Genomic DNA, 12,140 nt, shown 5'->3' on the forward strand with positions numbered 1-12,140 from the left:
ATTTATTTTTGTTAAGAAACTTTTGCTGGTAAAATACAGTGACAGTAACAATTTAGAAACAGTAACAATTTAGTTTACGTAAGAGTAAGTTTATGCAGAATTATGAGTAACTAATTCATGCGAACAGCATTATCAGAATTCTTAACTATAAAATAAAATGAATAAATGAGAAAGACAAGAACATATTTACAAAGTTTGATAATCTTTTCATCAATTCTTTTTTTCTCTGTGAGCTTTTTCAAATCTTACTTTCCAGTTTGCTTTTTTCTTCCATTCGCTTTCTCCTTTAATTACTTTATTCGATCCATTACATTTCATTATAACTGTTTACAATCGCTGCATGTGAAAATCATCATATTGTTGAACACCAGTTATGACAGACAGAAACATCTTTTAATAGCTGAATGAAAAACGGGGTAAAATTAAAGTGACATTCTCTAAATATTCAATAGTTTTAATATGCAGATTAAAGCAAATTGACTGACAATAAAATTACTTTCTTCCACGTCTTCGTGCAAATAACTTAAATTGATGCAGTTTAACTTGGATTGGTTCAAGAGTTGCATCAGTTCATTTAATGAAGAAATATATAAGTTCTATGGCATGTTTTCGCTTACTAATTTCAGTTAAGAATTTTAATTAAGTGTTCCTCTACCTGTTGTTTCAGATAATTGTAAACATTTCTTTTTTCTTATCTCCTAAATCAGTTTTACCCTACTTCTCTTTTAATTTTTTCTCTGTCTTCTGAAAGCGAATTTTAATTGGAAGATACTAATTAAGACTGAATTCCCTGCTAAAAATGCCCCATAGAAACCAGTAACTTTTTATGGGTACCCATAAGATTTTATGGGTTTCTATTGACTTTTACTGGTTTCTGTTGGTCTCTGTGGGTTTTTCTTACTGGTTTCAAAATGACCCATAGAAACCATTAAAACTTTCTACTGGTACCTATAGAATTTTTGATGGTCTCTACTGACTTACTCTCTATATCCTACTGGTTTCTATTGATCTCTGTGGGTTTTTCTTACTGGTATCACTTGACACCCATACAACCAGCATTCAATGGCAGAACTTTGTACTGGTTTGTATAGGTTTATATTGACTTTTATTGGTTTTCTTACTGGTATCAATATAATAATAAATCTTCTGTTGGTTTATATGGGTTTATGCTATTTTTTGTCTGACATTATAGACTTCTTGTAAACAATAAAATTAACAGCATGAAAATATGATCTCTTTAAGACCACCAGAGTAACCTGTAAACGCAGGTGGTCGTTTTATAGAGGATTTTTACTAAATATGCTTATTTATTTGATTTAAAATTTTTTTTGGTAACAATAACAATCATAATACACAACATAATAACAATAACAATCATAATAACATAATAGTAATCATATACACCACACACAACGAGGTCTCTCTAACGCGACAGCCGCAAATAAAAATTCATCTTTGCAAGTGGTCGCCTTAGAGAGGTGATGCTCAATACCAATATATACTCATGTTCTCAGAGATAAGTTTATCTTTTAGAGGTGGTCGTCTTAGGGAGATTGCATCTACGAAACGAATCTCTCTAAGGCGACCAGCCACACTTACAGAATTTTCTTTGTGAATGGTTACCTTACAGAGGGAATATTCAATACCAAAGTATATTTATGTTTTCAGAAATACTGGTCTCTTTCAGAGGCGGTCGTCTTAGGGAGTTGGTTCTCTGAATACACAACATAAGCATTTACATTTCTGATATTACAAATAAACACCGGTATCAACCAACATCTCTTTAACGCGAACAAGTTCATTCACAATCGCAAAACTTGGATACGGTTCGGAGAACAGCCTTAACGCCAAAACGGAGAGAAACAGCTTATTACGGTAGATCATGTTATGATTGTCATCCGATGACGTACTTCTTCTAGGACAGCGTGGATACGTATTCGGAAAATATTATTATTTTTGCTGTTTCCTTATCAAGCAAATAGTAAACAGTATTAAATTAGAAATAGCACATAATTTAATAAAATATAAAATATTGATAATATATGTATAAATAAGTGTCTTGCACCTGTAAATAATGATTTAATGCTTTTTTTTTTCTGTTTTCATTTATTTTATGCTTTATTTTCTGTTTTCATTTGCTTTGTTATGCTTCCCTGTACTCATCGATGTTCAAACATGGTTTATTCTATAGCTTTTTAGTATTTATTTTATGTGCATTGATTGAAAGTAATCTATAAACATTTTCTTGTACTTTCTTTCTTGCAATGTGTGCTTTCATATCGTAGTGCAATAAAATAAGTCAATGTGTGCTTTCATATCATATTCATAGTTATGTACAGTAATCTGAATTTAGAGGAAGTTTAAATTTGCCTATAGAGTGTCAGTTTTACTTCACAGACCGAAATATCTGGCTTAAACAGACCTAAGTTCTCAGACTAAACATATTTGCAGTCTATTTGTTCTGGGACATTTGTAGCCTCAGTCTGATATTTAGTTTATAGCACATTTAATATTTTTAGTATTTATTGTATGAATTAGAAATAATAACTTTTTAGAAATATGTATGCGATAAATTTGTGTGCTGTTAGACATGGTAATGCTCTCAAGTCTTAATTGTTCAAAATTCGACAAAATGCAACGGTATTGTATTTCATTTTTTAACTGCAGTATAAATATAAAAATTTCATTAAACTTGCTAGAAGGATACATATTTTGTAGTATTTAAACACATATTTAGTTACATGCATTATGTAATGGAAAGAGTAATTTGCATTAAACAATTCCTCATATTTATGGTATTTTATATATATATAATGCATTATGAACTGAGAAGTCTCAATAAATTTTAATAAATTAATATTTCCTGATGTCATAAAATAATGCTGTATGCAGTTAATAAAAGTGGATTTAAATGCTATAAGAATAAACTAAAAATAGTTTGTTTCATTTTTGATTTTAATTGTCATCAATATAAATCATCTCCAACTTACAGAATGTGATAGTGAAAATTTTGCAGTAATTCCTTCATGATTTATTTAATTTAATTAAGTAAACTGAAGTCCTTGGTAATTGTTTATGATTACAGCAAGATATTTCAGAATTATTATAAATGAATTGTACAAATAGATAATGCAAACTTCATGCATTACAATGACAGTGGATCTTGTTTATGAAACAGATATTGATTCTACTGCAGACCTTGTCAGCCAATTAGCATCACTGCAGCAGAGACTTGCTGAATAGCTTTTAAAGTATATGCCAATCACTTCTTTGTCATTGTGATGCATGTATTGCAGTTAGTAACAGTTCATCTGAACAATTCTGATAAATATCAAGCATTATTTCTTGTAAATATCTATGATTAAAATGGCATTTTATTCTCTATGTTCTTTGCACTTAATATGTTTCTGTATTCATGTTTCACATTTCACAATACATTGTATTGTGAAAATTATTACTTAAGCCATGCTATATTATACCTTAGAGGGCTATATTATACTACAGAGGCAAATAAAAATTAAATTTTATGTATATTAGGAATAGTATTTATATGATAGTTGAATATAGAGTCCATATCATAAGTCATATACGTAACTACCTATCAAAATGTTTTGCAATGAAATTTATCATCCTCCTTTTTACCAAATAAAAACAAAATGAGGCATTTAACACCTGTAAGCTATGTAAATAATGAGGCATAGAAAATCTGTTACTCATGTAAGAGCAATACAGTTATTAAACTAATATCTGTAACAATAATATTGATTCTAGATTAGCTAATTGCCCCTTGCTTGAAAAAAAACATATAATGCATAGGACATTTTACAGAATTACAGCTAAACAAATTACATACTTTTTAATTTACTTATTTAGTAATAGTTTGACTTATTTTATTGTGATTTTCATTTTTATTTAAATTTGATTTGGCTTGGTCTGCATGATTTGTTTATGGCAAAGTATGTGAGAGCTATTTGCATAAGCAGAAGCATGCTTTCATAGAGGACTTTCTAAAAGACAGTCACTCGTATCTCATTACACATGCAGCCAATCTGTTTACCTAGAATTGCAGTCAGGTCAAACTACCAGCTTTGAGCAACTTTAGTGCTCAAGCACTGGTGGGCACATTTTTGTTATGATGGAATAAATTTTTGCATTGTATTTTTACATTTTTCTTTGAAACAGTTATGGACTTATTTTCTGTTTTTAAGCTGTGATATTGAGACTATTGTGGTGTCATTTTGCAAATGACTTGTATTCATACATGTGCCCCCAATAATACTTCTGTAATTAAAAACTTGCACTATGCTTATTATGCAAAGTATTCAGTTTAAAAGTGTACCCTTCATAAAAATCATAATTGTACACATTCATAAGACATACCTTGTATATATCATACATTCAGGTTTCAGCCTTAGAAGGCCAGTGAGTGATGTTGTTCCATTTGGAAAGATTGATTGGAATGAGCCTGTGCGTGAATACTTCATAACAAGATAGATACTTCATTTACTGAAGAATACTACTGAATTATATAGATATTGAAACTATCAAAGTGGTAGTACAAGAATTGGATCAGAGTATGGAATCATTAATCAAGGGATACTATGTATGGCTCGACAAATCTACTCCATAGATTGATCTTTGCATAAATTCACCTTTGAAAACTGCCAAAAATATTTAACCAAAAAAAAAAAAAAAAGGGGGGGGGGAGAACTCTTAATGTTATGCAATGAAAGGAATGGGTTTTTATTCCTATAGCAGGCTACACTTCCTGACAATAGATAATTTAAGTACACAAAGTAATGAAATCTTGCATCTTAAAAGGAAACCAGATACTTTTTCTGGTAGTAATGAAGAAAATACGAAAACTTCAAAAAATGCTACTAAATATGTAACTAGTAAAAAAGGTTGTCATCTTGATTCATCTAAACCCCAAGATAGCAGTCAGCCTTCTACAAGTAACCCAGATAATCCTAATAGTCAAACAGATTTTGTCACCTCAACCTAGTTCAGTTTCATGTATCAAATCTCAGAGAAGGCGTGAATGTCATATTCTTTCTGGCATGTAGGCATTTGAATTCTGCTGAAGCAAAAGTTCCCTAGAGCAGCCAATGATAGAAAAAGGTAAATACAAGACCATTGACTAATGATTTGCACTTTATTTTGCATACACAATCTTATGCTTTCAAATACATTTTCATTTCAGAGCACGTTTGCCAAAATGGGACGTTCATTTATTACTTACTTAATTATCATTTATTATTTAAAAAAAACTGCATTTATTACATAATTTCAAAATTTTAGTGATCAGTTTATTAATTAAACTTACTTATTTTTTACAAAAGTAATTATTGAGATATCTCAGGATATTATAAATCTCAGTATAGTATCATATTATTTAGTAAATAAATTATTATTAACTTACTTTGCAGCAATTGCGCAAGTAGTAGAATAACTCGATTTCGCACTAAGTGAATTTAAGATCATACAACATAAATTTTTAGGTATGTATATAGCTATATCTGAAACTGTTAATAAGAAATTAGGCACATTCACATTATGTAACTAAATTCATTTCATAAACTTGATATATTTTTAATATATTAGATGTATTTTGAACTGTGAGTCATAATTTGTTTGGTTCAGTTGATTATTGCAAAGCAAACTAGGGTTCTCTTTCTAAGGGGAGGATGCCTTCGTGGAGGACTTTCTCGGGGAAATTAGCTCATATACATGGTACAGGTAGGGAAAACCATGAAAACGCCCATGCAGCCAACCCAATTCTTCTGAAATCGAACAGGAACTGCCCGTATTCAGTGATTTTTTACCACTTAGCCACTGGTTACCTGCGAGTTATAAGACATGTGCTGTCATTTATACTGAGTATTTTAAATTCTGCTTTATCATAATTGATGACACTTTTGTATGTCTTGCATTAAACTCGCATTTAAAATTCTTTTACCGTAAATGCAAAATTCAAGGAAGGGAAAAAACTATCTCCTTCAAAAACATTGAGATTAATAGTTTTAGAAATTTTTATGATACCAAGAGTAATTTCTTATAAATAGTTATTCAGAATACCAAGAGTAGTAAATTACAAATTACAATGTTATACAGAGAAATAAAATGTGTTATAGATAGAACCATTGTACAGTATAGATTATCTTGTATAAATAAAGCAACAAGAAGAAGAAAGTTCACAAGGCTTTCAACTTTACGTGTGTCACACACATGCATCCATACATTTCTGAATCCCGTCTTAATAAGAGAACTGTACCTGAAATTGTATGGCCCTGAAAAGGGCCTTTTGCAGCCCAGAAAAGAGCCTTTTTTTAGAATTTTTGTAACTGAAATTCGAAGCCTAAAAGCATGTTTTGCACAAGCACATTCTGCATATATCACACTCCCAAGAACTTTCAATATACCTCTCCGTGTTTGTCTTTTTTCCTATTTCTTTACATCGAACACAAGTGCGTTTACGATCATTAATTTTTCGACGTTTGTGATCATGAAATGCACTAGGCGAAAACATGCCTGAGGTTCGTTTACGAAACGAATTTTGCGAAGCGGATTCTTCAATCAGTTCTAATTTGAAGTCATATAGCTGCTGTGGTCGCTTTAGGATTGGATAGTTAGTGACTCTATGAACTATAAAAACGTTATTCACTGCTGTGTCTAAAAGGAACCAAAATATGTACGTCCACCATTTCGAGGATATTTTAGAAGCTCAGTAATATTTTCGACGCTGATCTGCTAAATCTACACCTCCCATATTTTTATTGTACTTGACAAATGCGAGTGGACATGGTACTACACTTTTTTCAGAGCCTTTTCTTTTTGTATTAAAACACGGTTCATTTTTACAGTTTGTGGAAATGATATGTATCAATTTTTTATAAAGCCATGATGAATAAAGTCAATTCGGCAGGCTTTTGCATTGCATAACTTAGCTGTCGTATTGATTTCCCACCTTCATTTGCTTGATGTTCTCGGGCAGTTTTTCTGATTTGTCATCACAGTTCCACATGACAATTGTCCAGATTTATATAACTCGGACATCAAGTCTACGCTGGTGAAAAATCTGTCGGTTTCTTAGGCATATATTGCACGATCCCTAATCTACCTTTAAATTTAATTAGCGCTTCGTCAATTGATACTTCAGCATAAGGCGCAAAATGTTGCTGAAATTTGTTTCTGAAATATGAAATGACAGGCTCTAATTTTTGTGCATATGTAAAGTTCTCTTCGCTATTTTTAACTTCAGTTTCCCTATCAGACAAATGAAAATAATGCTTGATTTCCAAAAATCTCTTTCTGCTCATCATTTTCTTCACCATTTCATTTCCAAGCATTGCGGTATTTGACCAATAATCACTTATTCTTGGTAATTTTACAACACTCATTATGAGAAGGACTGTAATGAATGCCCATATTTCTTTTATGAATGAAATTTTTTCCCATTGACGATCAACAGTGCCACGCGTTCTTGCACAGAATTCAGCATATTTATTTGTATTTGTGAGAATTAATTCACAAATTTCATCCGTAATAAACAACTTTACATATTGTAAAGGTGATGCACCAACAGGTAAATCATGAATTGGTCCCGAAAAGCTGTTAAATGGGGACAAAATTACGGCATCATTATTAACATTAGTAGACCAGGTTTTTACTGGATTTTCGTTACAATTTTCTGAAACCTCTGCTTTCAGATTTGTTCTATGCTCATCTTCATCTTCTGCTATAAATGATTCTTCTTCATTATCATTTATTTCATTTTCTATTTCTTTCCTATCGCTGTCTTCTGATTCCAAATCTGTATCATTAAAAAGAATAGTCTCAATTCCTTGTTGAGTTAAAACTTTGCGATATTTGCGCATTTTGATTAAAAGCACACTCTACCAAAAAAGAATCAACAATAAACTACCCAGGATAACAAACCTCTTAGGACAAGCTGTCTGCAGTGAACTGATACAAAGCATTGAGGAGATTGCACCTGCTACTGAATACCTTACGGGAGGGAAGGAAACAAGATTGCAATCTCGGCCGTTTTCGGGCGGTTCTGGTCGTTTCAATGTAGAGCTGTGTCGGGCGGATTGGCTGTGAAGGAGTTAAATAAGTTTTGCAAAGTCTGTACCAGCAAAAATCAAGTCACAATGTTAGAATGTGCGGTTGGTTTACTCGCAATAAAAATTTAAATATCAAAAATTACTTTAGATTTAGCTTCCAATGATTGATGCCGTCAATGGACAAGATGTTCGTAATTTATAAGTACCTTTTTCACTGATTCCTCATAAATACATGGTATAACAAATTATTGTAATGTTATATATAGAATAGCTACTTAAAATATATTTAAAATTAAGCGAATGAATTTTAAACTAAAATTTTGCAAATAATAATAATATTCCGATGGAATTTTAAACAGCTCTAAATTTATGTGAGGTACACATTTCAAATTCGGCAAATGATCAGCAAGTGTGTAAGCAAACTAAAAAAGAAATATGACTTAAAAAAAAGTGTACTTAGTACGTATGTATGGCTAGGACGTAATTTCAAAAGCACTGTGATAAGGTATCATGGAGGTTCTTTGTGTAGGATGAATGATTTCAGATTGCAGTACTACCATTTCCAGGGCTGAAATCCATGTGCAATGAGGGGCCTTTGTTAATGGTTGCGGTTGCAGCCTCGAAGGTAACTCCAATGGACAAAGTGATAAAAGAGGTCTTTTTATCAGGGTCAGGAGGGACACCTTGTTTTGCATCCGCTAAGTCTTTCTGCACCGATGGGCGAAAAATCAAGCATAGGTGCGAAGGAAAGGTATATAGAAAGGGGGGCAATTTCGTATTTGAGGCCCTTTGAACGTTTTTCGTATTCTGGCCTTTTGAACTCGTAAAAAAGGAACTTCGTACATTTTTTACGAGTTCAAAAGACCAGAAATAAAAGATGGGACAAAATAAAATTTAAAATAAATGGCCCAAAAATAATAGAGAGGAAAAAAAAAAAGAAAGGGCCTAAAGAAAGAAAAGGAAAAGAAGTAGAAAATATCGTAAAATACGATTGTGTCCATGAGTGTAGTTAAGGAGTTCATCTGCAAAAATTAGTGTCTTTAAGAAGCAAACTTTAGCTAAGTTTAATAAAAAAAAAAAAAAAAAAAAAACGAATGAATTCCTACATGGTAATGTGTATGCCCTTATCTTGAGACCTAACTAGAAAAGACATATGTCGTCACAAATATTTTAACTAAAGTAACATTAACTATTGCCGTTCCCAAAAAATTCATGTATATTGAAGTTATTACAAGTGAAGGAATTTTTCCTCTCCGTTTGTTCCATGGAGGTAGGAAGTGAGATGGAGTGGCCCTAAACCGGTTTTCCCATACCCTGCTTTGAAGCACTGGCGATCCCTTCATTGGTGACCAAAACATTGGGTAATTTACCATTGAGTTTAATGGGTTTTGACACGATCTGATGTAAATATTTTTTATATTTCCTTTTTCTACAATACTTGAGAGTCCTAAGTATGGGAAAAGAACACATTTTTAAAGAACATTTCATTCTGAACGGAATCAAATGCTATAATTTTCACAGAACAGTTTGCTGAGAATGGTTTAGTAATTTGAATGAAATATTTAATTTTTCATTAATTACATTAGAAAAAAAATTTAAGGTAATTCGATTTTATTCGGTTAAGGATTACAAAAATTAAGATTGTTGTATTATTAATATTAAAATTATGCATTATTTCTTCTCTATTTATAGAGCTTCTTTCTAAAGTACTTTCTCAAACATGACATGATTTTTTAGCTTCTGAGGCATCTTTTAAATGGAAAAATCCAAGTCAATTTATAATTAATGCTCTATTCGGTCCATTTCAAATTAGAGCACCTTTTAATTTAATAGCGAAATACTTTAAATAGTACTTAACTTTCTCTGAATATTTCTGAAAGGGAATAAAATAAGGATTATTTTTTAAATATTATTTAAAACTTGTAACTGACTTATTATAAAATGTAAGGGGAATAATTCTTTTAATTATACTTATTAGATTTTTTTAACCCTTAATTTCAACAATACATATTCCAAAACTCTTCTTTATTACTTTCTTAAGTGCGCATCTCCTAGAAATTGCTTTACAATACCTTTTAACAGATAGCTTTCCAGTACGAACAATTCTTGCTTAAATAGTTTTATAACGTATTTGTCTACAAGATGTCAATTTATGTTTACAATTTAATGTCAAGATGGTTATTATATATTTAGATAATATTTATAATCATTATAAATTTAGATTTCTTCACAGTTATTTATGAATGAATAAACCCTTCATTTCAAATACATTTATAAATAATTTAATAAATATTTACGTATTTTGTTAAAGGCAGATACATGCTTTTTGGAAGTACATGCATAAATACCCATACATACTTCATATTTTTCATTTCCGGCATGTGGAAATCTAATTTCTGTGCATTCACTGTATTTTTCGACTAAAGTAATTTACACTAATTTTAAAAAGTACATGTTACAATAATATGTGGATGTGAAAGAAATTTATTTTATTTAAAACATTTTGGCGTTTGGAACATAAAATATAAGTAGCGAATACTGTATCAAGGGTATCGAACCTTTCTTACCTCCATGGTTTGTTCAAAAGGCCATCTTGTAGAGCTGGAGCAAACCGCATGTATTCGTTACTGAGTAACGGGTACATCGGTTGACTCGAAGTACCGAATCGGTACTCACAAATTCATTTCGTTACTCGCATCTGTTCGTTACTCGCATCTGTCGTACGATGCGCTTTATTCGAGTCCGAATGACAGACAGACAAAGTAGACAGATGTCTTGTTTTGCATCCGCTAAGTCTTTCTGCACCGATGGGCGAAAAATCAAGCATAGGTGCGAAGGAAAGGTATATAGAAAGGGGGGCAATTTCGTATTTGAGGCCCTTTGAACGTTTTTCGTATTCTGGCCTTTTGAACTCGTAAAAAAGGAACTTCGTACATTTTTTACGAGTTCAAAAGACCAGAAATAAAAGATGGGACAAAATAAAATTTAAAATAAATGGCCCAAAAATAATAGAGAGGAAAAAAAAAAAGAAAGGGCCTAAAGAAAGAAAAGGAAAAGAAGTAGAAAATATCGTAAAATACGATTGTGTCCATGAGTGTAGTTAAGGAGTTCATCTGCAAAAATTAGTGTCTTTAAGAAGCAAACTTTAGCTAAGTTTAATAAAAAAAAAAAAAAAAAAAAACGAATGAATTCCTACATGGTAATGTGTATGCCCTTATCTTGAGACCTAACTAGAAAAGACATATGTCGTCACAAATATTTTAACTAAAGTAACATTAACTATTGCCGTTCCCAAAAAATTCATGTATATTTCAGAAAAACAGTAATTGACAAAATCATAAATCCATACACAGTGTGAGAGCATATCAACAAAAATAAATTATACAGTTTATTTTTCTTAAATATTAGTTAAATATAAAATTAATTTATTAATTTAACAGTTGTAATTTATTATAGTACAAGTTTAATAAATTCCGTCACCCTGTATTTATATTTGATCATAATTCCAAGTTTGATACCTGAAAAAAAAAAGGTCGGGGATCTTAGTTACAAAAATCACAATCTATACTCATCGATGGTCAAGAGATCCCCATTTTTCCCTCACAAGAAATTCCAAAGCACGAAAAGGGGGGGCCTCCGAAGGGTGTGAATTGCTGATAAGAACGGACTACTGATAAGGAATGTGGCGTCTCTACGGAATAGTTACGAAGAAAAGAACCACACGACCTGCTACTATTACCAACTATTGTATAATGCTAGAATCATATGAAAAATAATAAATAAAGAAATTTAATTGCACTCTAGTGATAGAGAAACATATATTGTATAAAGAACAGAATGTTACTTATCTGAATATTCCGTGTCAGGGCCTCTTTTGGATTTCTCGTGTTGATAGTAAACAGCTAACAAAACATCTGAAGTTTCGAAGAAGCGAAGTTTCCTTTTTCAATTTGATGAATGAGACATTGCATAGGAAAGGTGAATTAAACTTTTTTAGAGAGTTGAAAATATTTACTGAAACAGTTATTTAAAAAATTTCGGAGCTATGTTTAGACACTGCCTCCAGCTTTCGTG

The 12,140-nt window shown here is 31.4% G+C and overlaps 1 protein-coding gene across 7 annotated transcripts in view; it reads right to left on the reverse strand.

The window, feature by feature from the left end:
• Nucleotides 1-10,801, reverse strand: part of LOC118189680 (nuclear factor NF-kappa-B p105 subunit-like) — a 124,284-nt gene extending 113,483 nt beyond the window's left edge. The window contains exons 1-2 of one of the 7 annotated variants that reach the window (XM_085814799.1): nt 10,634-10,801; nt 191-400 (exon numbers count right to left, since the gene is read on the reverse strand). In XM_085814799.1, coding sequence (XP_085670925.1) covers nt 191-211 — 21 coding nt within the window. In that variant the 5' untranslated portion in view covers nt 212-400; nt 10,634-10,801. Of the gene's footprint in view, nt 1-190; nt 401-10,424; nt 10,611-10,633 lie in introns of those variants that run through there. The other 6 variants (XM_085814801.1, XM_085814800.1, XR_015040644.1 and 3 more) reach the window with 6 other exon arrangements.
• Between the last annotated feature and the right edge of the window lie 1,339 nt (nt 10,802-12,140).

Source organism: Stegodyphus dumicola, chromosome 4 (genome assembly GCF_044657685.1).
Source record: "Stegodyphus dumicola isolate Sdum_Otavi_A_Nest chromosome 4, ASM4465768v1".
In the NCBI taxonomy this organism is placed as follows: domain Eukaryota; kingdom Metazoa; phylum Arthropoda; class Arachnida; order Araneae; family Eresidae; genus Stegodyphus; species Stegodyphus dumicola.